Source organism: Achroia grisella, unplaced genomic scaffold (assembly GCF_030625045.1).
Source record: "Achroia grisella isolate CSIRO2021 unplaced genomic scaffold, CSIRO_AGI_Agris_v1 utg319, whole genome shotgun sequence".
NCBI classification, from domain to species: domain Eukaryota; kingdom Metazoa; phylum Arthropoda; class Insecta; order Lepidoptera; family Pyralidae; genus Achroia; species Achroia grisella.
The window spans coordinates 711275-737910 of record NW_026712795.1 but is presented as its reverse complement, the minus strand read 5'-3'; the positions used below and the strand labels follow the sequence as shown (position 1 = coordinate 737910).

The 26636-nt window shown below is 33.6% G+C and overlaps 1 protein-coding gene across 1 annotated transcript in view; it reads left to right on the top strand.

The window, feature by feature from the left end:
• Positions 1 to 26636, top strand: part of LOC131843573 (fatty acid synthase-like) — a 34021-nt gene that overhangs the window by 405 nt on the left and 6980 nt on the right. The window contains exons 2-33 of the mRNA XM_059192245.1: positions 49 to 198; positions 1394 to 1586; positions 3159 to 3279; positions 3976 to 4179; positions 5133 to 5249; positions 7118 to 7281; positions 8161 to 8303; positions 8751 to 8954; positions 9643 to 9832; positions 10377 to 10536; positions 11640 to 11809; positions 12234 to 12385; positions 12692 to 12875; positions 13685 to 13833; positions 14168 to 14352; positions 14430 to 14549; positions 14922 to 15034; positions 15688 to 15875; positions 16108 to 16277; positions 17726 to 17989; positions 18385 to 18505; positions 18700 to 18990; positions 19206 to 19649; positions 20007 to 20177; positions 20561 to 20691; positions 21296 to 21446; positions 22107 to 22278; positions 22814 to 22926; positions 23259 to 23414; positions 23988 to 24116; positions 25083 to 25162; positions 26343 to 26498. Of these exons, the coding sequence (XP_059048228.1) occupies positions 49 to 198; positions 1394 to 1586; positions 3159 to 3279; positions 3976 to 4179; positions 5133 to 5249; positions 7118 to 7281; positions 8161 to 8303; positions 8751 to 8954; positions 9643 to 9832; positions 10377 to 10536; positions 11640 to 11809; positions 12234 to 12385; positions 12692 to 12875; positions 13685 to 13833; positions 14168 to 14352; positions 14430 to 14549; positions 14922 to 15034; positions 15688 to 15875; positions 16108 to 16277; positions 17726 to 17989; positions 18385 to 18505; positions 18700 to 18990; positions 19206 to 19649; positions 20007 to 20177; positions 20561 to 20691; positions 21296 to 21446; positions 22107 to 22278; positions 22814 to 22926; positions 23259 to 23414; positions 23988 to 24116; positions 25083 to 25162; positions 26343 to 26498 (5456 nt within the window). The remainder of the gene's footprint in view (positions 1 to 48; positions 199 to 1393; positions 1587 to 3158; positions 3280 to 3975; positions 4180 to 5132; positions 5250 to 7117; positions 7282 to 8160; positions 8304 to 8750; positions 8955 to 9642; positions 9833 to 10376; positions 10537 to 11639; positions 11810 to 12233; positions 12386 to 12691; positions 12876 to 13684; positions 13834 to 14167; positions 14353 to 14429; positions 14550 to 14921; positions 15035 to 15687; positions 15876 to 16107; positions 16278 to 17725; positions 17990 to 18384; positions 18506 to 18699; positions 18991 to 19205; positions 19650 to 20006; positions 20178 to 20560; positions 20692 to 21295; positions 21447 to 22106; positions 22279 to 22813; positions 22927 to 23258; positions 23415 to 23987; positions 24117 to 25082; positions 25163 to 26342; positions 26499 to 26636) is intronic.

The following is a 26636-nucleotide window of genomic DNA, read 5'->3' as shown; positions in this document are numbered from 1 at the left end:
TTTCTATGAGAATTCTATTACTGATAGTACCTGCCCCTAATCTTTTAGATGGCATCTACAAATTTAGAGAGCAGGATAATATCAGGGTACAAGGCATCACACCCGTCTCCGGGTGAGGAGATTTACATAACTGGTATTTCTGGCAGCTTCCCAAACTCCGACTCGGTGGTTCATCTTCAGGAGAATCTCTTCAATAAGGTAATTGAATCAATATCGAGTATATATTATTAAATAATACGCAGTTTGACCGACAAACATTACTTAAGTTCATCCACAGTCCGTTATCTTTCACTGGTACTTCACGCATTTTGCTACCGCAGGTGGATGCACTAACAGTTCTACTATATACTACAATTCTTCTTCTTAGTCGATTCTTCAAGACTCATGATCTAATGATCATTAGTCATGAATCGACTCACATTCGACACCAGGAATGCTTCTCCATACAATATTCTCCATGTATCTTTAGTGGATTGCTCAAGGCTCATTGACACCAGGAATGCTTCTCCATACAATATTCTCCAGGTATCTTTAGTGGATTGCTCAAGGCTCATTGACACCAGGAATGCTTCTCCATACAATATTCTCCAGGTATCTTTAGTGGATTGCTCAAGGCTCAATGACACCAGGAATGCTTCTCCATACAATATTCTCCAGGTATCTTTAGTGGATTGCTCAAGGCTCATTGACACCAGGAATGCTTCTTCCAAACAATACTCTCCAGGCAGAGATGCCTCTACTTGATACTTGGATAACCATAACTGTATATTTCACTTTACGGCATCTCGAATGGAATCAGTCCATTGTGCAGGTCCTGCCTCTGCCCCTTCTCTAGTCCACGTGGCCTACCATTATACATTTCACCAAATTATTTGATTCCGATTCGCCTCGTGACCGAATAAAGTTAGCAGAAGCTGGAAGCACAAAGTATAGATTTGTTCGACGGGTTGTTCTAAAGTACCCAAATTATTTAGTTCCCGGCGGGCCACGCGACCGAACAAAGTTAGCAGACCCTGGATGTACACAGCAGAGAGACGGCTTGTTCCAATATAGACATTAGTGAGCTCCGTTCATGAAATTCCTAACATTTTGCGCTAACATCTTGTTAGCATCTATTTTGACGTTACGTTTGGTAACTTCTGATGGTCGTGGGTTCGATTCCTCGCACGGCACAAACATTGGTATTCCTGATTTTGATTATTTTTGTCGATCTGGGTGTTTTTTATGTATAATATGTATGTATTTACGAATAAAAAATATCTATGTATTTGTATCAATTTTCTAGTACCCATAACACAAGCTTTAGCTAGCTTAACTTGGGTCTAGATGGCACTGTGTGAATTGACCTGAAATTATTTCGGATTATACGCTAAAAATATAATTAATTTACCAGGTGGACTTAGTGACGTCTGATAATCGACGATGGGTTCATGAGCATCCTGAAATTCCACATCGTATCGGCAAAATCAATAATGTGGAAAAATTTGACGCCTCTTTCTTCAACATTACCTACAAGCAGGCTCACACGATGGACCCAATGTGCAGAGTCATACTCGAGAAGGCTTATGAAGCTATATTTGATGCTGGTAAGTAAATAAATTACAAAATTTTAGCTTTAAATCGAAATATTGATACATTACATATATCCCGTGATATGTTACATACTCCCGTCGGATAATTTTTTAGTTTTGATATTCGACGGCCTCGGTAGTGTAGCAGTTTAGCCTGACTAGCTTCCTACCGCGGATTTGATTGATCGCACGTCACAAAACATTTGTATTCATAAATATGATTATTTGTATCGGTCTGAGTGCTTTTTTTATACTATGGTGGCATCGAATCTGTGACAGACTTCTGTATACTAAACTACCAGACCACTATGATGGTGATTATGTAAGTATTTACAAAAAATGTATGTATGTATTTATATTTGTTGTCTAGTACAAGCGCTGCTTGGTACTAGATAGCGCTGTGTAAATTGTCTTGGGATATTATCTTATATATAAAATTCTCGTGTCACAATGTTAGTTACCTTACTCCTCTGAAACGTCTTGGCCGATTTTTATGAAATTTTATATGCATACTCTACTGAGTATGTCTGAGAATCGGCTACTATCTATTTTTCATACCCCTAAGTGATAAGAGTCCACCCCTAAGATTATTTTTTGGCCAAAACTTTTTATTTATACTTTTCTATTGTGTCATTAAAAATACATACAACCCTATATTCACCCTTCTATCACCAACTCCTATTTTTTTATAGCATTATTAATTTATATGGCAAAACAACGTTTGCCGGGACAGCCAGTTGTTATATAGGTGTTTCCTTCATCGGAGAGTGGAATATGAATTAATAAAGGTTTTTGTGCAGGCTATACTTAAACTCGCGACCTCTTGCATATAAATCGTTGTAGTCTACCCCTAGGTTACTACATATGCTCTCAAAACGTTATTATGTACTTAATATCTAATAATAATTTATTTATTTTTATATTCTAACAAATAAATAAATAATTATTGTTTTGGTAGGTACAACAGGTCGGGAGTAATATATAAAAATAGGTTTCATCACTTCCAGCGCACTAATTATTATTCATATTTATCAATTTTATCAGCTCTGAACCCTAAAGACTTATTACAATTGGGTAGGTAAAGAGTACCAACTCTTTTTATACAAAACCTATTTTAATACAATTACTACGATAGTAATTGTATTAAAATAGGATTCATTATATTCTGCTGTTCCCAGCGTACAAATATTCATAATTCATCAATTTTATTAGGTCTGAACCCCGAAGACTTATTAGAATGTGGTAGATAAGAGTTCGTAGTAATTGCATAAAAATAGGATTCATCATATTCTGCTGTTTCCAGCGTACAAATATTCATAATTCATCAATTTTATTAGGTCTGAACCCCGAAGACTTATTAGAATATGGTAGATAAGAGTTCGTAGTAATTGCATAAAAATAGGATTCATCATATTCTACTGTTTCCAGCGTACAAATATTCATAATTCATCAATTTTATTAGGTCTGAACCCCGAAGACTTATTAGAATGTGGTAGATAAGAGTTCGTAGTAATTGCATAAAAATAGGATTCATCATATTCTGCTGTTCCCAGCGTACAAATATTCATAATTAAATAATTTTATCAGGTCTGAACCCTGAAGACCTTCGCAATACACGCACAGGAGTGTTCGTTGGCAGCTGTTTCTCTGAATCTGAAAAGACTTGGTTCTATGACAAAATGCACTTCAACAATTACGCTATTGTTGGGTAAGTTTGTGGTTTATGCTTACTCAAATTGCGTCAGTTTAAAATAATAATATTTATTAATTATCTGTATCTGCGGTTTTACTTGCATGAATTTTATAGCCTAAATGTAAAAGTAATGTGTAGTAATTGTAATGTGTTAAAGTTCTGATGTATGAGCTGTAGTACTATAGTTTCATCAAAATCCATCCAGTAGTTTTTGTGTGAAAGACTAACAAATATCCATCCATCCATCGTTCCTTCCATACGCACAAACTTCTGTGTTTGTAATATTAGTAAGATATAAGACAGATAAGATGTGATGAATTGTCACTAATTTATTTGTTTCCTGTGCTATTTAGTTAGATATAACTTTTATTTGTGTTAAACGCGACAATAATAGTAGATACACAATTGTAATGGTCAGTTAACAATATACAATATAGATACAAAAAACATGTGAGTAACGTATAGAAAAATACAAAAGTATAAAAAAATTATAATGTTTTGAGCTCTGTATTTCAAAACAAATCTCTTGGTCATGGGTAAAGTATAGATGGCCGTGAAGTAGATAAATCTGTATATCCTCTTGCTTTGCCTTATTGGTAGGCCTAGTTCCAGCAGAACGCATTCTATGTGACACTTCGACTGATGTAAAAAGAGAGACAATAATTATAAGTTTGACATTTGTTTACTATTTTTTTTTAATTATTTTGCCAGATGCTGCCGTGCCATGTTGTCTAACCGTATCTCCTATTGGCTAGGAGTTACCGGTCCGTCATATACCGTGGATACAGCGTGTTCCAGTTCTCTGTATGCTTTGGAACACGCTTTCAGAGCTATACGAGATGGTCACTGTGAAGCTGCTATAGTTGGTGGCTCTAATTTATGTCTACATCCTTACATATCTTTACAGTTTTACAGGTATGCAAAAAACTCATCTTAACAATCCTTCACAATTCAGACAGCATTATACAGTCCCAAGCTAAGCAGAGCTTGTTTTATCTGTAATAGACCACAGATAGTGTTTTGTCTGTAATTTGTTTTATCTGTAATAGACCACAGATACTTAAATTTATAAGATTAAAAGACGCTTTAAAACTGCGAGAGTTGGCGTGGCGAGTGGTGGCGAGCGCTACAGCGTAACTCGCCTGGTTTTTTTTTTCGGACTACTCTAATGCCGTTGGCCGCAGCTGGCCTTTACAGCTTCACCGGACGATAGGGAGCGAGTGCAGATGGCACTCCAAACCCGCGGAAGGACTTATGGAGCGGCTGAAGGCCAACTCCCGCCTGATGTATACGACTTTAGTTTGAGGGTACCACTAGGGGTTCGAACCTCGGCTCAGGCCGTCGTAATATCGACCCCCCTTTGGATCGGACGGGGGATCGATCCGAGGGGGCTCGCCTGGCGGCTTTGTATAGTCATCTACTTATTCCTTATCCCATTCATCTGGGGTTATGTGCATATGTTTACGTAATATGTGTTTCTCTTCCATTCATCTCTATTTGTAGCCATCTCGGTATTTACTTCCTATCTTACCACATCATCTTTCACATATCCAATTCTTTTTCGACCTTCCTCTGTCCTTATAATCATCCATATTCATATGCAACACCTTCTTTAAAATATTATTATCATAGTCTAGTATATATTTATGTATCGTGCGTACAGAAACTATCTCCCTGGAAACCATCGTCATAAATTTCTGGTGAATTCGTCATGACTAGCAACTGATCTGACTTCATGCTCATCCTATCATCTACTAGTACCCCGCGTATAAACGTTACCTCAGAATCGTTATCGGTGATGGGTGCACCATTCTTTTGATACTCATTCGTTTTCTATAACGATCTAAATAAATGTATTATTTTTGTAGATTGGGCGTGCTATGTCAGGATGGTACTTGCAAGAGTTTCGATAATAAAGCCAATGGCTATGCTCGCTCTGAGGCTATCAGTGTTTGCTTTTTACAGAAAGCAAAAGACTCGAAAAGGTAAATATAAGAGTAATAATTACCAAGTACAATTTATACTGAATGTTGAATTTATATTAAATACTAGCTGTCCCGGCAAACGTTGTTTTGCCATGTAAATTAATAACGCTATAAAAAAATAGGGGTTGATGATAGAAGGGTGAAAATTTAGGATTGTATGTATTTTTGTATGTTGTATCATAAAAAAATAGAAACTAAAAATTTTGTCTAGAAAATAAAATAATAATAATTTACGGTTGGACTAACCCTAACATTTAGGGGCATGAAAAATAGATGTTGGCCGATTCTCAGACCTACTCAATACGCTCAAAAAATTACATGAGAATCGGTCAAGCCCTTTCGGAGGAGTATGGGAACGAAAACTGGGACACGAGAATTTACAATTTATACAGTCCTTTCCTTCCCTGTCCCAGTCCTTTAGTGAAGGTACCTTCACTAAAGGACTTTGAAACTTAACAACTGTTAGAAATACTTAAATACATACAATATATGTGTATATATACATACTTGCTGACCCGGAAAACGTTGTTTTACCAAATAAATGAATAAGTCGCCTAGAGTAGAAAATCGTTAAAATATTAATATTGCTATTAAAGGGTTAATTTTTGTTTATCTATTTTCAATAGCAAGTCCTAAACAATTTGTAATTTTAAATTTAAACATTTTGTACAGTGAACTTAGGGTTATCAAAAATATTTTATCTCCTATTTCCAAATCCACTGAAGGTATATTCAGTAGGTTTGAAAATATAAATTCATAGGAATCGGTCAATTTGTTTCGGAGGAGTTTTGTTACAAACACTAAGCACGAAAATTTTATACTTTACATATAGATGTAATCTATAATTTTTTTTTTATAGATTATAATAATAATAATAATATATTTTTTATTGACACCAATTTAAGTAGTTACAGTTATTGTCCTTATAAACTATTACATTTTTGTTAAATACACATCATACATATAATTTACCAGTGGCATCTATACTAGGCCGAGCCTGTATCATAGATACTAGTTTCTTCCAGCGACAAATAGGTAAAAATTAAAATATTGCAATCGCGTGGGTAGATTTACATTTCAACTTGTACAAAATATGAATGAATTGCATTGGCATCAATCCATTCGCAGCTCGTAAACAGGTTTACAAGTGACTACTCAGCGCGACCACAATAACCATGAACATAAACAATATACATAATAACGTTAGTTAACAAACTAAAATAATAAAGTTTTAATTTAATCTTTTTATATCTTAATATACGCTTAATTTCACTGCCACATCTCATTCTCCAATCGAAACAGCTGAGAACAAAATTGATAAGTGGCGGGGTGAAGTGGGCGAGCCTGAGGTACCAAGAAGATTTTATACAAAGTTTATTTAGTCATTTATTTATTACTAGCTGTTCCCGCGACTACGTCCGCGTGGAATTTAACTATATTGTTCTAAAATAAGAGTAGCCTAAGTTACTCCTTATTACATCAGCTACCTGCCAAAAAAAGTCTTATCTAAATCGGTCCAGAGATTAGCCGGAGCAAACAGACCGACAGACAGACAATAATTATAAAAAATGTTATTCTGGTATATATACCGTATATATATTCATATGCATGTAGTAAAAAACGGTTATTTCAATATTACAAAGAGACACTCCAATGTTATTCATATGTATCGATATAGATTTAACAATCATGACATTTTTGAAGCAATGATACCTTTCTACATATATGTATACAATACTGCCTATGCCACTGTTTTGGTTTGACTTGAAGAGATCTCTTCGAGCTATAAGTCCACCTTTGTTCACATTGTCTCTGAATTACATTATTATGTATTATGTATGCAATAAATAATATATACCCTTATTTAGAGTTTACGCTCAAGTACTACACGCTAAAACTAACTGCGACGGCTACAAAGAACAGGGTATAACTTATCCATCTGGAAACATACAAAAGCTGCTGCTCAGTGAATTTTATGAGGAATGCGCCATTCCACCATCCAGTTTGGAATTTCTTGAAGCTCATGGCACAGGTTTGTTTCTTTGATCTTGTAATGTAATATACGTGTAACCGAATATATTTATAGGTACAGACTGTTGTGAATGAAGCAAGTTACTTGATGGTACAGGCTTTTAATGAAGCGAGTAACAATTAATTGTCCTTGCAATATAACAGTCAGTCATTACACACTTAAAATGTCACATAATAATAAAAAAGATATTGCTGTTTATAATTTGAATTTTGTAACAACAATCTAAATATAAGGTAATATTTTTTTGCCCCAAACTAAGCTTCTGCAAATTATCATCATAAAATTAGTCATCTACGTATGTGTATAGATACCTTATATTTATGATACTAACACTGCAATAATAATTGAAGTATTTACACAGCGCCATCTATTATTTTATTCATAAAATAATTACCAAAATTAGATAACGCATTTAAAATTAATAGGCAATAAATACTAATTTACCCCAGGGCGAGATGGAATTTTGTGTCGGTTTTTGTAATAAGAATAAAATAAATAATACCAGGACATGTAAATATAAAAAATATTAAATAGATGAAACAAGTCTTGATATTTTCGTTGTGACTGTTGGTATATTTTTCAGTATAAATATATGTTGTAAAATCCGTGCGTTATCTATTTTAAATTTAATATAACTACCGTAACCAGTGAGGAGAGATTGAGGGGTTTCCTGCAAAAATGTGACATTTTGTCACGATTCGGAGAAATTTAGGGAGAACAAATTTGTAGGCTAAAGTGAACAAGTAATTTCAGTGTAGAGCTGTTGACATAAAAATAGGATCATAATCACTTGCCAAACAAACAAACTGATTGGTAACAATATTGTAATTAAGGCGAACACGCTTATTTACCTCCAGTCTAACAAAGTACTTTCTACAGGTACTCGGATTGGTGATCCCGAAGAGTTATTAGCGATTGACGAAGTGTTTACCGCCGGTCGATCGGAGCCACTGTTAATAGGTTCTGTCAAGTCCAACTTAGGTCACAGTGAAGCTGCTTCTGGTTTGTGCTCGGTTTCTAAGGTCAGTATTATTAATATATCTGTACATATTTTAACCGTTTATTTGAGTGTTTTATGCAGATTGTCGTCAACCGACTTTTTCTAGTGTACTGTGATAACCTTCCCTTAAAATTGTGTGGTTCTATGTTTCTATTGCTGTATGTAAATACATATATGGTATACGGTTAGTTTTTAATAAATGCCTTTGAAGTTTGTTCCGTTTGTTCTTTCAGATATTCTTAAAACAGTGATATCCACTCTATTATTTTTCCTGTCTCTTCCAAAAATATTATCAAAATTCTAGTAGTAACTTATAAACTTGCTAATAAAAACGAAACCACTAACAATTTTGAGATTTAGGAGTCCCAATGTAATGATAGAGATTAAACAACACCTGTAGTGGATAGATAGATATTTGTTGATGAATACTGCAAATCAATAGGAACAAATTTAATTGATTTTTTTCTAGATGTGTATAGCATATAATACTGGATTGATACCCCCAAATTTACATTATGACACTCCCCGAGCGGGTGTCGCTGCTTTATCTGAGGGCCGTCTTAAAGTTGTCACAGAGAAGCAACCCTGGAACAGAGGCTTGTCTGGCATTAGCAGTTTCGGTTTTGGTGGAGCCAACGCTCACATTCTTTTGAAGAACAGTGCTCGTGAAAAGGTAACTTAGGCTTAGGCTTTTAGATATGTTTTATTAATTAGATTCAGGGAAAATGTGTCTTAATGAAACGTGTTAATCATCCAAAGTTATTAAATATTTTTACATGAATAAGATTTGTAGTATGAATATTTAGATTGATTATATTAGCTTTTACTTCTTGATACAATGCAGTTACTCATGTTTGTTATATTTATGATAAGTTAGATAAAACACCTCAAATTTAATGATTAGGAAAAGTATCACATGTATGCTCTAAAGAACATATCCAAATCTTCAAAAATGGCCAATCATGAAGAATATCGTTTATTACAATATTACGACATCATTATTACGACAGGCATTGCATATCATTTCTTCCATGAATTCCTCCCTGACACAAAAATGTCAGATGTTGTTTAAGAAACTATTCTTCTTATATTACAAATGATGTCACATTTAATCAGCTTTATTCGTGGAATCAATACCGAGTGTTTTATAGTAAAGTTTATATGCCAAAATTTTGTACCTAATATATTTATCTGAATCAACAACAGCAGTCAGCTCAAATAATTAATAGGATCGAACAAAAGTTAAATCTTGTAGTAATAATGAAATATAGCAGATTTACAAAGAGTAATTGCAACTTCTAGATTTCTAATAACGAACTCAAAATAAAATTTTAAATATTTAAACTGTTTTTATCATTCAGGTAAATAATGGTCTGCCAGATGACGACTTGCCCCGTCTGGTGTGCGTATCTGGACGAACAGAGTCTGCAGTGGCTAGAATACTTGATGACTTGGAGTCTAGAACTGTAGATGTGGAACAAATCAGGCTTTTGCATGATATCTTCGATAAAAATATTAATGGCCATAATTTTAGAGGATTCACATTATTAGGTAAATAAGTTTTGAATTAAGAAGTATACAGAGACAATAATATCATTCAAATCTTCTATAACTTATTTGTGGTTATCGCTTTATCTATTTGAGACTACAATATCTATTATTATCGAATTCCTGTAATTTATTCGTGGTTATCACTTTTAGTAGACACCCTAAACTATGTTTTCTACGTTCCTTACTTGAAAATCTTCCCATGTAAATTCCCTTATAATAATACTCTAACTCAGTTTTCAAGTAGATATCATACGATATAGTTTAGTAATGAAGGCTGTAACAATGATACACGATTTTTCAGTCTTCCTTACAAACTATATTAACATACTCAATAATTACGTGTATTCGATATTTTTTTCATGCAGAATTTTATAATTATATAACAATTATATCGTCCTCCTTTCTCATTTTCTTATTTATTATGCGCAAAAAGGGCTATAATCTGCTGTGATATTAACTACTCGCTGTAAATTAAAGGAATGCAATGCTTAAATATATTGGAAACTGAGAAAATAAAATATATTATAGACATAATATTTTTTAGGTTCAACACCGACTAGAAGCGTACCACTTGCCCGAGACATTCGATATTTTTCTGGAATTCACCGACCTATCTGGTTTATGTACTCGGGAATAGGTACACAGTGGACTGGTGTGGCCACTACACTTATGAAGATGCCTGCATTCGCTGCTGCTATAGAGAAGTAAGTATTTTTTTAACCTATTGTCGGATTTATTTGGTTTTCTGTTAGAATTACGATAAATAAGATAATACATAATCATGTCCATAGATATGGGTTTCTCATCATCATCATGATATAACATTCCGATGATAATCATATAACATTATATCATGATTGCCTTGGTGATCTATCAGTTTAGCTCACCGCCTTAGTTTCATTAATCGCGGATTCGATACCGTTCTCATACGGTGCTAAAATTTGTAATCATGATTGTTTGTATTGGTCTGAGTACTTTCTGTATGTAGTCGATGTAGCAGCTTACAATAGGTTGTTGGGCGCAGTGGGTGCAGTGCCACAGTGGTTTCGGTTGGTCCTCTTTATGTGCCTCTTCTTCTGTATCACGACGAAGCCATCGTCGCCACGGTCATCAGTTTTAACACATGTAGGAATAACGCTCGATGCCACCTTTGGCACACGCCGCTGTGATGTTGGTTTACTAGCGTATCCTTGAACAGACTGTTAAAATCGACGTGATCATATGTGACTGGAGGAAGTTTGTTCAAATCCTTCGCCACAAAAGTCGGCACGTTATCTGGATCGGTTATAATGTCCTGTACCCTTTTCTGTGTCCTGTCACATCTGCGTGACACCATCTGATAACTTTTATTTAGCGACTCGAAGAGCAGCACCTTTGCCCTCGCGATGTCGTCCAAGCTGAAGTACACACAGATCTGGACTGCACTTACTTCGCCCATTACGTCTAGCTTCTGCTGCAGGAACGCAAGGAGTTCGTTGACCACAAGTTTATCACACATGGCTATGCTTCGACTAGCACGGCTTATCCCGCGCTGAGCAATTACGATAAAATAATTAATTATTACCTATTACGTGCACATCGGATCGCGCTTACTGTGAGACTCTGTGATTATACTCTAGGCATTGTCATATCAAACACTAACGAGAATAATGATGAAGCTGTTCAATAATTTATTTTACTATAGTACTATCTTGTTGAATTTTGGAGTGTATTACTACTAAGCTGTTACTTATTTAACAAAGAGATTTATACACACGACATACGTAAAATTCTGTAATGTTAACTATCAAAATTTATTTCCTTGCAGTTGCCACAAAATACTGAAGTCAAAAGGTATCAATTTAGCGAAAATAGTCACAGATGTCGACTATACAAATATTGATAATATTTTGAACTCGTTCATTGGGATCGTGGCGATACAGATCGGTCTTACTGATGTGTTAAAAACAATTGGCGTCGAACCTGATTACATTATCGGTAAGTAATTTGTTATTTACAAATATTTCGCTAATGACAAAATGAATGAAAGTTATTCGACAATTTCTCAACAACAATGTATTTGTCTTTGACAATTAATATAAAAAATTAAATACTCATAGAAAAGCAAACAAATGACACCTAAATTAATGGTGTCGTCCGCATAACTTTGCCAATTTTTTATATATTATTAATAATGGAATGATGCCTGTACTTACTGACAGGTAAACAGTACATTAAATCAAATCAAATCAAAAATAATTTATTCATGTAGGACATTTTAGCCGCTTGTGAACGCCATCCACATGCTGGCAGGGCACTATTGCTTCTCATGTCTATCTAATCATATTACTATTTTATGTATAGTCCGCGCTCAAAACTTAAAGATTTTCAAAATGAAAATTGTCATTAATATCATTTCTAGGACATGGTGTCGGTGAATTGGTCTGCGCTTACGCAGATGGCTGCTTTACGGCTGAACAAACTATAATGGCGGCGTACAGTCAAGGATTGGCATTTACTGAGACCAAGTTAATTAAGGGATCTATGGCTATTATTGGTGCCAGCTATGATCAGGTATTATTAATAATGTCGTTAAAACCAACAATTATATTATAAGGTCCAACAGTGTTATACCAGTTAGGTATCACTAGAGGTTAGGTATCACATTGATCAATACATTGGGATTAGTATTTATATATAGTAACAGGTAGACTGTTTGATTGTTCCCGGTTTCCTAATAATTAAGATCAATAGCAAATGATGCTCTAGTAGATTTCTAATTGACGACCAAAATCATTGTATTCCAAATATTTAATTAAATATTCTGGATGGGATCTCTCACTGAATACTTTCTGATATAATGTTTTATTTTGGTAACAGATAAAATCTATATGTCCTCTTGAGATTGACGTGGCTTCATATAATGGACCCAACTCTATAACAATTTCTGGTCCAGCTGATGTTATGAAGAGTTTCATCGCTAAATTATCTGCTCAGGATATATTCGTCAAGGAAATACCGTGCTCCAAAATCGCATATCATTCGCGGTACACTACCGAAACTGGTAAGTTGTTTCAGGTAGTTTGCTCAAATACCTTTAAAAAAGGATGAATACGCTCCTAGTTTCAAACTTTTAGTCATCTCCTAAAATCTCCACGGCTAAAAAGTAGTAGCAAGTTGTATCCTTTCTTATCTCAATGAGGTAGATGAACATACCATACAGATTATACTAAAGTCGAGAAAGAGCGTCGTAGTCTAGAGGTTTACTATCCATAATTACGCCTGTATTTGTGAGTTAAAATCCGAACTATAAAAAAAATTGGGTCGCAATTTATAATTCAACTCTATCTCCGTTCGAGTATCCTAATCTCCGTAGTACTAAACACTGATATAAAACGAAAAACAATCTAAGTAATGGCTATAGGCCTGCTCCCTGTTACCGTTTTTATAGGATTCAAAATCTGAAGAGCGAAATATAAAGTGTAGCATTCACCACAAAGTTTACGGTTGAAAATGCGTCTGAAACAAGATAACATGTCTGAAACAAGGTAACTGTCACGACTGTTACCATAAATGGGGTAGCCAAGGGTGGGGTGGGTAAACTAGTAGATTAGAGTAGATTCTGCTGAAAACTTGAGTATGAACAAGTTCTGATCAAATAAATAAATCTTAAAATTAAATTAAAGTCTTCAGAAAAATTCTAACTTCTTCGTAACTTACATGCAAATATGTAATGTAATCTGAAAATATAAACAGCAGACATATTATGATGTCTGTGATCAATGTCACTCAACTCTATCTGTTGATTCCATCAGCAATTCTTCGTAAAATATTTACGGAAATGTTAAATTATATTATTTTTTTAATACATAGGTCACAGACTTCTTAAGTACTTGAAGAAAGTTATACCATCGCCAACAGTACGTTCAAAGCGTTGGGTTTCCACATCAGTTCCCCAATCTCTTTGGACGAGTTCCAAAGCTGAGTTGTCATCTGCGGAGTACCATACTAATAATCTTTTGGTATGTTTTTATTACATTATGGACATATTTAACAATAGTCTAAATCTTATTATTATATACTGACGGCCTCAGTGGTGCAGAGGCATACAATCATACAATCTTTTTTTGGATGGTCGCGGGTTAGATACAGCTAACATTTGTATCCATGCGTACGATGGTTTGTATTTAAATCGGTATTTTCTATGTATATTTATATGTATATTTACAAAAAATATATCTAAGTATCAGTTATCTAGTACCCAAAACACAAGCTCTGCTTAGCTTGGGACTAGACTACACAGTGTGAATTATTCAGGTTTCTTATTATTATTATGTTCATACGTTCCGCCAACAGAGTCCAGTTTTGTTTGAAGAAACCTCCCGGCTCATTAACAAAAATGCTGTCATCATTGATCTGGCTTCGCATGGTTCACTCCAAACCTTTCTTCAGCAGTCTATGAAGAAGGATATCGTCAATATATCTCTCCTTCAAAAGAGTCATGGCGATAACACGCAAATACTTCTGTCGGCGCTTGGAAAGTAAGTATCAACTTTTCGAATGGTAAGAAATATTTCATAAATTCTATTACATATATTTAATTTGCATTTTATTTCAGATTATTTGAGTCTGGTATAAATCCCCGTCTTGCTAATCTCTACCCCCACGTGGTATTTCCAGTATCACGTGGCACGCCAATGTTATCACATTTAGTGGAATGGGAGCACGGTGAAAATTGGTAAGTATAGACTTATTCTTGATTCCGTGTTTATGAGAAGAATATATATCACAATAATAAATACACACACAATAATATATTTGAACTCTACAAATGTCACAAAATTTTGCGTTTTTCAGCAGTGAAAAAAGCCTAGTCTGATATATGCCAAGCGTGTAAACACAAATTTTCAGCTATAAGTATTTTTATCACTATTAAGAACTTAATTCATTTGATGATCCTAACTCGGGACAGTAAACTATACTTCTAAATAAACTAGCGGTAATAATTACTTCTGACTGATGTTAAATGAAGTGAAAGGATTATTTAATTTACAAAGTTGAAGAATAATTTGAATATTTCGTCATGGTGACAACAATTAATAATTTCTAGGTATGTGACAAGTTTCAACATGGCTCAAGAAACATTCAATTGCGCAGAGCGCATGGTCAAGATGACTTTAAATGACGAGCCATCTGAATTCCTGTCAGGTCACGTCGTCAATGGTAAGGTGTCATAAAATAACATCATCATTATCTTTAGGTCATTCACTATACAAATGGTTTCTTTATATTCCACTACGAAGAACATATCTATGAATTTACCAACTTTCTGAAGCATTTTCGAGATCATGGTTGGTCCTCATGTTAAGGTTAAGGTAAAACCTTTCTATGAGTATCGTCATCACTTCAGCTTCTCATTATAAACTTCAAGTAGTATAAAAAGAGATAATTTACTTAAGAAATAAAATATGGTTACGATGAATCATGACACCCTGTCATGTGGCTTAAAGGGATTCTTATGAAGTACTTCATATAGAAACCAGATATAATACATATCTCCAATACTCCATTTTTGCATATTATTCCAATTGTTAACATTCTATAATTCATTAATAATTAAAAAATAGCATTATGATCATTATTCACACGCAATCATGATTGTCGCTTAGCTATAACGCTTCAGAGATTGTCACTAGCAGGTAAAGAATTTGATAAAGAAATAGTAGACTAAATCTTCCTCTTAATATTTCTGAGTACTCCATCTGGGATATCAGTCGTAACGATGTTCGATTCACTATTAAAATTGTACGGCTACTCCACTGAATTTTTATACACAGAAATAAATTTATACTTAATAAATAATATTTTATCACCAGGTCGCAACCTCTATCCCGCTACTGGATATCTAGTCCTTGTATGGGAATCATTTGGTATAATGGGAAAGCTGTACGATGGTACGTCGGTTATCTTCGAGGATGTCCGCTTTCATAGAGCCACTAATATCCCTAAGGAAGGACAGCTGATTTTCATTATTTCAATACATAGAAATACTGGAAATTTTGAGGTACTAATTATTTTGTAAATTCTAAAATATTTGGAAAAATACCATGGAACGTTACTCGAAAAGGATAGTATTTAATAATGATACAAAATACATTGTTAATGTAGAAAAATATCAAGCTAAAACGCTTATAGGCCCAGAATTAATACTAATAAGATTAGTGGAGAATTATTTATTACAAACCGATTTAAATTAAAAGAGGTGAATATTTTTCATTCATGTATTTCTATTTTAGATTACCGAAAGTGGAATGTGTATTGTAACAGGACGTATCTTGGCAAAGAATAACGTGGGACAAGATTTCCATGTATTACCAACAGTACCTGAAGTATTCGCACCTAACATGAAACATATGCTTACTAAAGATTTCTATAAGGAATTAAGACTTAGAGGATATCAGTACAGGTGAACTAATGTTGTGAAATATTTTTCATTTTATGTAATTGAAAGCTAATCCTAATGGAAAGTAATAATTGTAGCAAACAATCTGACGGTCCACCTGATAGTAAGCGGTAACCGTCGCCTTTATACAAATATGAATAGCATCACAGCCACTACTAAATGCTTTGTGATAGATGTACCTTTCGAATGTTGCATTTCTTGAAGCATAAATGGTTTTGTACATCTGTACCCTATTATTTCACTACCATACATTAATATTCCTTTTATATCACAATATTCTCTTTAGCTCCCTCTTATCTAATCCGAATTTTCAGAATTAGGTGAAATATACATTCATCAAAAAGTCTAAGCAACTATTTCAAATGCAAATTATTAAGCAATTATTATATCATTTCTTACCAAGTAGGTAATACCTATGTAAAGTTTTTTGATCTAGAGGACATACTGGTTGGTTGTAAAAAAAATCGAGTATCATTTGTTTTTTCTTCACAAATTCAAAAGCAAATGCATTTGTATGGATATTATAGCGTTTTCTTTGCTTATTAAAATTTAGTATTCGGTATAAATTTAATGATTTAAACAATAATTTGAAAAAAAATTTAAACTAATTTGGATTTTGAGACATTTTTTATGTCATGGAACGACATCATTAGGACACAGATGAAATGAAATGAACTATAGTAGTATGCAATCTCGGTATTTTGGTGTGAATAGAAGCGTTATTTGCCGTCTTCATCTCTTTATCTTGAGGATGTTCTAAGGCCTTATGTTCGTCCATTCGCCCAAATGCATACAGCTTTGCATACATGGGAGTACTTGGCAAGGAAAAACATTCTGGTATTGGCTTGACCTGCACAATCGCCAAACCTCAACTCCACCGAGCATGCATGGGATATGCTCCAGAGACGTGTTTTAAAGGACTTGGATGCAGTGACAACACCCCAACAACTGATGGACATACTAAAATTTCATTGAGAGCACTTGCCGCAGTCACATTAACAGTCTCATCGATTCTATGAATAATCGGTGCCAGCAATTTCTCCGTAACAGAGGAGGCCACACTTTGTTGTACAACCTTTTAATTCTAGTTTAAGTTTAGTTGATTGGGCACCTTATTTTGTACTACATAAATATAGTACTTACTCGTAATTATTGTTAATTAAGAGTATTAAAAACTAGAAAATATTTATATTGTTGTTTAATAACAAAAAAGTATTAAAAAATAATATAAATAAGAAAATACTAAGGATTTAATGCGAAAACACATTGTAAAATTGAAATTTGTATGTGTTGCTTAGACTTTTTTTATGTATGTAGATATCTATATCTACATACATCAATCATACATCACAACTTTCTATTACATCGGTCTACCTTAGCAACTTAGTAATAGTTATTTACTAAGTTACCGCTATATTCTTTATTTTAATTCATATTAATATTTTTTATAGCGGCTTGTTCCGTGGCGTATTGGGTTGTACAATCGAAGGTACTCGAGGTCGTCTCGCCTGGGTCAATAATTGGGTTACATTTATGGACTGCATGCTGCAACTAAAAATTATTGGCCAGGATACCCGTGGTCTCTTTGTACCGACTAGAATCGAAACACTGTCTATTGATGTCAATATGCACTATAAAGCTATATCGAAAATGAATGTTTACTCTAAAGACAATTCTTTCGAAGTCCGGGTATACCCTGCCGTCAATGTTATCAGGTACATATTCAAAGGTACAATTGGTATGTATTATTAAAAGTTTTTGCAGATAATTAAATTTGTAAACAAATTCATGAAATATTTTAGAATCTGTATGTCTTAAAGTTACATATTGCAACTCATAATACACAGTATAAATTATACTTTATCTAGATACTAAAAGCTGCTGTTGGTAATGTTCTTACTCTAAGACTACTACATTCGCTGTCAGGGCAGTACATGATATAAGATACAGATTAATGTAGCAAATTTACTATGATAGTTTCGAAGCGAGGTCAACCTGACTACTAATCGTTATTGTCAGCAATCTCCTTTTTGCGTGAGATTAAAAATACTGCAAATCAAGCCTTAAATCCCTGAAGTAATTTTACTCATAGTCTAATCAAACATTCTAGGGCTGGAGGTGTTGAAATTAGAGGTCTACATGCAGCACCAATTTCAAAAAGGGTACCACTGGGAGAACCTGTGTTGGAAAAGTACAAATTTATTCCTAATTTTGAAGACAACGAGATGAAGGTATTTATTTATTAGTTTAATTTGATAAAAGAAGCGGTAAGTATTGATAAGTCATTTAAAAAATGTTACAAATTTAAAATCTATACTTATTTAATTTTTTTTATTCATTTACGGATAAACAGAATTTAGTTTTATAATACTGAATATAAAATATTATAATTAATTATTATGTACGATATTTTTTTTTTGTTTAGATACAGGACACCCTCAGAGCGAATATTCAAATAATTCTTGAAAACGTACCGACATACAAAGTAAAGAGCATTGAACTGGTTGACGATGAATATAAGAATAATAGCTTACAACCTATAACAGAAGAAATTTACAAAATCCTTGGTGATATGCCATTAGTCCAGCCAGAATTACTCTTAATAAGTGATGAGGCTATTGAAATGCCATTTCCTATAATTGTGGAAAATAAAAAAGTCAGTGGAGAATCTAATGCAGTCTTATTCGTTGGAGCTAATCTATTAAAGAGAGAATCTGTAAGTCTAATATAACTGTATAATTTAACCATAATGTTTACTTCTAGTACCATAATGTTTAATTCTGATCTCTGGACATTTTTCTCACAATTTTTTACCAAGTGTTCATCGTAGCAGCGTATTGGGTTCATAAATCTAAAACAGTTAGATTCCCCATAATCTGCAAAAATCCATTATCAATCAATCGAAAACTTCTATTATATTTTACTTCACAGGTCTTAAATCAGGCTGCAGCTACTCTTCGCGATAAATGCTTCATTATAAGCCGAGAGAAAAGCCGCCCAGATCCCAATAAACAATCGGACGTATACGATATAATCACAATCCAAAATGTTGGATCGGAATTTTTAGTTCTTTTAAGAAAACGTATAAGCACACGGTTAGCTGAGTACGTAAAAATTGAAACTGCAGATGAGGACTTTTCGTGGGTTGAAATAGTTAAAGAAAAACTTAAGCTTGCTAATAGAATTGTACTTTATACTCAAAACGAAAGCATTAATGGTCTCCTAGGACTAGTAAATTGTTTAAGAAGAGAACCAGGCGGTGAAATTGTTTCTGGTGTTTTAATAACTGACCCAGCAGCTCCTGCGTTTGACCATAATTTGATGTTTTATAAAAAACAATTACAAAAAGATTTGGCTATCAACGTGTATCAAAATGTAAGCAATAAATGTATTGTTTTATGAAATATATATATAATAATAACCAAGAACACAATCATTTACACAGTGTCATTTAATCTCAAAATACTAGACAACGGAATTTAGAAATACTTAGACACATTTTTCGGAAATACAAAAAACACCCAGACCAATACAAATAATCATTATAATATTCATGAATACGTGCGAGGAATTTAACCCATGACCACCGTGGACGTCCATCGTCCATCTTGGACGGCCTCGGTGATTACTTAGATTATTTTATGTGTTACTTAAACTTCATAAAATATTCTAATAATATTACTCAAATAACTTCTGATAATTTTTAACAAAATGTAACGATTTTTAATACAGGGACAATGGGGTAGCTATCGCCACTTGCTCCTCAGTAATTTAGACACTGTACGGGTTCACCATGCTTTTGTAAATACATTAACTATTGGAGACTTGTCTTCTCTAAGCTGGATTGAAGGAAATATCAGAAAGGACGTGGCATTTAAAAATCCTAAAAGCTTTCTTGTACATGTAAGTATTTGTATATAAATATTTATATATGTAATATTACTGGAAAAATGTATTTGACTGAAAAAAAGATTGCGTATGTACCTTAGTCTTACCTACTTCAGCCGCCCAGCGTCTTGCTTTTTAATCTATTGTAGAATGCAGATTAGACCGTGAAATTACAGAATAAGAAGCTTATAAAATATATTATTCCTCTGGAATGGTAATGTATGAGTGGTATTATCGGTGTCACATGATAACGTGATGTCCGACGTACTGTTCATGTATATACGCGACGGTTACCGCTCACAATTGAGTGGGGCGTTAGATTGTTCACCAATTCAGTAGTCACCGCTATTTGGAGTTTCGAAACAAAAAACAAATCCTAAACCTGCTTTAATTTTCAGGTGTACTGTGCAGCTGTCAATTTCCGTGACATTATGACAGCAACAGGCCGCGTAACTGCTGATGCTATAGCAACCGGCAGACTTGCTCAGGAGTGTGTGCAAGGATTCGAAATCGTAGGACGCACACAGAAGTTTGTTCTTCATTTATAATTTTATCATCATATAAAGAACATGTTAACTATGAAAATATTATTTAAAAGCTACCGATATTTCGACAGTCGAGAGTTGGCCCGAGATTAGAACCTTTGTAACAGCATCGAAATAGCGGAAGCTCTTAAATATTATAATATCATTCCTCTATAATATTATCTATCTTTTTATACAATGTTCCCATTTTGTGTAGAGCCTTCAAAACTGGCATTGTATTAAAAAAGTTACAGTAGTCACTGAAGCTACAGACGTAATGTAAGAACACAGATCTTCAACTTTTAATTCTTCCGGTATACTTTAAATTGCAAAGAACAGAAAAGGTAATTTTTTAATCTTCCGCTCATTTGGAAAACTGTCTCATCACAAGAAGAACGAGCAAAAAACTTGACATTTTTCAAATCCAAACTACCAACTAGCACTAATATATTAGCGTCAAATATAAATACCCAACAAGATTAAATTAGTCGTAGTGATAAGAGTACTAGTACTAGTCCCTACAACTAAACATTTATAAAACAGTTGGTGTCATTTCAAGATTTAGTAAGTTAAAATTGTCAAATTAAAATATCGATTTCTCCTGAACAGTGGTTCTCGGGTAATGTGTATGCTGAAAAACTCCGCAACAGCTAACATGGTGGAATGTGATAGGAATTTCACTTATTGTATCCCTGATGAATTCACCTTCGAAGAGGCTGCAACTATACCAGTGACATATGGAACTGCCTACTGTGCGATGGTGGGTATTGTAATTTTTTGGAATAATTAGGTTTTTTGTCAATTAAGTTCGTCACAATTTTGTCCTAACACACTATTCTTCGATGTCTTTGTTTTGGTTAAATATAACTTCCACCGTAAGCAGTATAATCATAGTCCCTCCCGATCGAACCCCGTCCAATTCAAAAGGCGAAATTACGACGGCCTGAGCCAAGTTTCTAACCCCTAAGGGTGCCCTCTGACTAAAGTCGTATCCATCAGGCTGAAGTTGACCTTCAGACGCTCCATAAATCCTTCAGGTTTGGAGTGCCATTTGCACTCACCGTTGTCGGTCGGTGAAGATGTAAAGGTTAACTGCAGCCAGCATTAGAGTAGTCCGGAAAAAATCGATTATCATGATTCTGTTTTTTTTTTTCTCTTTTTCTGACTCCGGCGAATTGTGTTGCAATTTCTAGTTTTTTTTAAGTGGTGATATCGACGCGTATTAATAAGTAGTAATTTAGGAGTTAGGAATCACAGAATTAGGAGAAATGGAATGCTTTATAGCTAGCTAGCACTAACACTAGCACGGGCGGTAATATTTTTACATTGGTACGCTTAAAAAAATTTGCATACTGTTAATAATTATTTAAAAAAAAACATTTTTATTTGTATACTTTTGAATGAATATACGCTCTTTCAGGTAATAATAGGTAAAATGCGTCGTGGTGAATCCATCCTTATACATGCCGGAACAGGCGGAGTAGGACAGGCGTCTATATATTTGGCACTGCACTATGGATTGAAGGTGTTTACAACTGTTGGTACACCTGAGAAGCGGTCCTTCATCAAGAAACTGTTTCCGCAACTTAAAGGTCAAAATCTCATACACAAATATTATTAGGAATACGCTTGGCTTGAGCTTACGAATTTTACAGGAAAGCAAACAACAACCTTATGCGGTACTATCCTAAGTTGTAGCTTATATCTGTTTATCTCAATCGCGTATCCGACTGGCGAGACGCCAGTAGAAGATAATAACATAAGCGTGAGACCAGGATAGGTAGCCCATCGTGATTTCCAGGAATTTATCAGAATAGTTTCAAGGTGGACATTGCTAGTTGGGAACAATACATGAGTCCACATTACTAACAATCACTTTTTCTTCTATTTATTATAGCTATTGTCATAATTACAAGGAGTGCAAACATTTTGTATTCATGTCTATGATTGTTTGTATCGGTATATAGGTGTTTTCTCTGTGCTAGTATATTATGCGTGTTTACCGTGGGTCTAGATGGCGCTTTGTGAAATGTCAATGGTTATTTATTTACTTATCTATTTATCTATTCTAGACAAACTGATAGACAATACAGGACAATAAAAATATCTTATTTGTTTACTAAACAGACAGCCATATTGGAAACTCCCGAGACACATCTTTTGAGGATATGATCCGGAGAGAAACCAACGGTAAAGGTGTGGATTTGGTGCTGAATTCGCTGTCCGACGACAAACTTCATGTAAGATCTTCGATTAACTCTATATCTTAAATATTCTATTTTTGATAGTTCTTTAATAGCTTAAAGATTGTAATGAGTTTTTTAAGATTTGCATTCTTTTGAAATGGGTTGGCATTCCGTTTACCATTCTTAAAAAAATTCGTCATGAACACCTACACAACTAACTATCCAAAGTGACAATATAGCTTCATCGGCAGATTATATGATAGGAATCCTAATTCGATCAGATTAGAACTCATATTAAAAAATCCGTTTTTAAGGACTTACTACTACTAACTGTTCAAAGGACTATCACACATTAAGTTTGTTTGTTTCTTTAATTTATTTCACAGGCATCGGTCAGGTGTCTTGGCTATCGCGGAAGATTCCTTGAGATTGGCAAATACGATATCAGCAACAATACATATCTCGACGTCGCTCACAAGGAGCTTTCTTTTCACGGCATTGTATTGGACTACATGTTTCAACAATCCGAAAAATTTATAGAGGTCTATAATTTCATCTACATATATCTATTTATTTAATTGAAATTAATTGAATGTAGTAAAAAGTTGTAAATAAGAATAGAACACTATGGCATACGCTACTTACTTAATTTAAATTATTAACCGGGTCTTAACACGAATAATTTTATAGTAAATAATGGTTTACGCTACTTACTGTATCGGATATCATATATGAGACCTGGCATGGCTGAAGTAGATAGTCGATAAAATTATTATTTTTATATATATAAGCTGTGACCTGTCAATATAAGTTTCACCCGCAATTTATACCCTATATGTTATTCTGATGTATAACGCAAGAACTACTGAACAGATTTCGATGAAATTTTACAGTAATATAACTGTAATATTTCATCGAAATCTGTTCAGTAGTTCTTACGTTAAAGGGTAACATGGATACCATACTAACAAACTTTATAAATCGCTCGCAAATTCGCGTTTATAATACTAACTAATAAGATTTTATAAAATAAGAAAGAAGCAATATAAAAAATTGCACATATATATTTTTAATTATACTATGTAAGTAGTACTATTAAGATGGATCATTTCCAGATGTTGTACGAACTTATTATATCGGGTCTAAATAGTGGAGCCGTTCGTCCATTGACCTATTGCACATTCGAAAAGGATGATATTGAGACTGCATACCGCTATATGGCGTCTGGAAAACACATAGGAAAGGTAAAATTTGCATATTATTCTTCCCAAAACTGCATATATTATTTAATAATTCGACTTAGACTCTTCAGTAACTTTTTGTCTATAGATATATACATAAGTACTATCTCAGATTTGTTTAATTTGGTGGTATATATGATAATTGATAAATAATCCTGAATAATTTTTAGTTTTATTGAATTTTATTATTGTCCAATATTATTAGTTCGTAATCTTGTTACGTTATGTCAATTTTTATATTTACTTCTTACATCGTCGTCGATCTCTTATTGTATTAATTTACTAATAAAGGCTATTAAGAGCTGATTAAGAGAGAAATTCAAAATGGCAAATATTCTCACCGTTGCTTCTCAATTTATATATTCAATTATCCTATAGGTTCATAAAAATCTTGAATTATTTTAAAAAAAACAGCAATATTCATAATATTAATAATAGATTTAAAGACAAACTTGCTGTCCCCAAGTATCGTTTAGAAAATTCAATAGGTCTTTTATGGGAATAGGTATAAAAATTTACAACAAGATAAGTAATTAAGTAAGAGTAACTCTATTGAGTTTCTTGCCAGTTCTTCTCAATTGGATCTATATACCGAACTGAACGGTAGGGTAAAAATTAATTTAATAAAAATGTGACGTTTATGAGAGGCTAAAATGTCCTACATGAATAAATGATTTTTTGAATTTGAATATGAATTTATAACGGAATAGCAGGGTAGATCATTTTGTCTTGTTCATCACTTTTAAATTTTATTATTATATATATATAAGCAGCATTTGTATTAGTTTTTATTTGAGACAAATTAATATGATGACGATTATTATTATTATTATTTGGTAGTGTAAGGCATTATCATCTGTCGAAGTTTTTGTGAACGCAATGCTTGAACTTTAAGCTGTGCTCCTAATGGAGTGTTGTGAACGATAGACTTTCAATTAAATTTAATTAATAATATTCTATATTGAACAGGTAATTATTAAAATACGAGATGAGGAGCATAATGATCTATATACGAAACCTACTTGTCTCCCTATTGAAGCAATTCCTAGGTATGTGAAACAGATTTTTTTGCATATTGAAATACTATTTATATTTACCGTTCGTTTAATATTAGTTTATATGTATGTCGTTTGCGAATATATATTTTTAGATGAAGGATATATATTCGTATCTATATATATAAATAAAATTGGAGTGTCTGTTTGTAATATTGAAATAACCGTTTTTTACTACATGCATATGAATATATATACGGTACATACACCAAAATAATACTTTTTAAAATTTTTGTCTGTCTGTCTGTCGTTCTGTTTGTTCCGGCTAATCTCTGAAACGGCTGAACCGATTTTAACGGGACTTTTTTTGGCAAGTAGCTAATGTATTAGACATTAGCTACCTGCCAAAAAAAGTCCCGTTAAAGTAAAAGGCGTAACTTAGGCTACTTTTATTTTAGAAAAATAGTATTAAATTCCACGCGGACGAAGTCGCGGGTTCAGCTAGTTGTTAATATAATCTATCTTCACGTAACATTTCATTAATATAGTCAAGTCAGTCAGATATAAGTTCGGAAGTATTATAAGTATATACCTATGTATTTTCTCTTAAACCAAATTTTTCAATAAGAACAATGTATCCATATTTGTAACTATCATGGTTTACAATTTCTTACAATATATTGCATCTTAAAGTAATTTTTGCAGTGGTAGTGTACCAACTGTAGTTTTCGGTTATATATCTATTGGTATTCTCTACATTTTAGATATATTACTATAACATGCAAAATTATTAGTCAACATAGTTAGGACAACATGTTTGTGTTCCACTGGCCAAACTTTCCAGCTCTGTAAATATCTCGAACAAACTTTGCAAAAAGCGTGACCCGGTAATTTTTTTAAATTGACTGGTTCAGATTGATCAGGCAGATTTGTCGATATTACATGTTCTCCACACTTGAAACAATTGCACTCCACAATGGACTATTCTACAGTCCGTACTATTGGACTGTAGAATGGTCCTATATTTCCAAGAACTAAACTGACTGTGGCCATTTTATTTGGGTGTGTGAAGAGCATGTAATATCGACATATGTGCCTGTACAATCTGAGCCAGTCAATTAAAAAAAAATTATGAGTCTCATGGTTCATTCGGCATATTATGAGTCATGAAGTAATTATCGGGAAAAACAATTTCGGAATATTATGCAATTGAATGAAATCATTGTTTTTATAGATACATGTGCAACGAGGAATATGTATACGTCATTGTAGGTGGTTTGGGAGGGTTTGGACTTGAGTTGGCTGATTGGTGCATCTTGAGAGGCGCCAGAAAGGTTCTCCTAACTTCTCGTAAAGGAATAAGCAATGGTTATCAATCTTATAGACTAAGGTAAAATAATCTAATTAATTTGTCTATCCTTACATTTCAGATTAATAATAAGATCTCAAGGTCCAAATTTTACAGATATCAAGAAACTTTGAGTTTATTTAAACTTCAACAAATTTTCTTGAACCGTCGATCATAAAT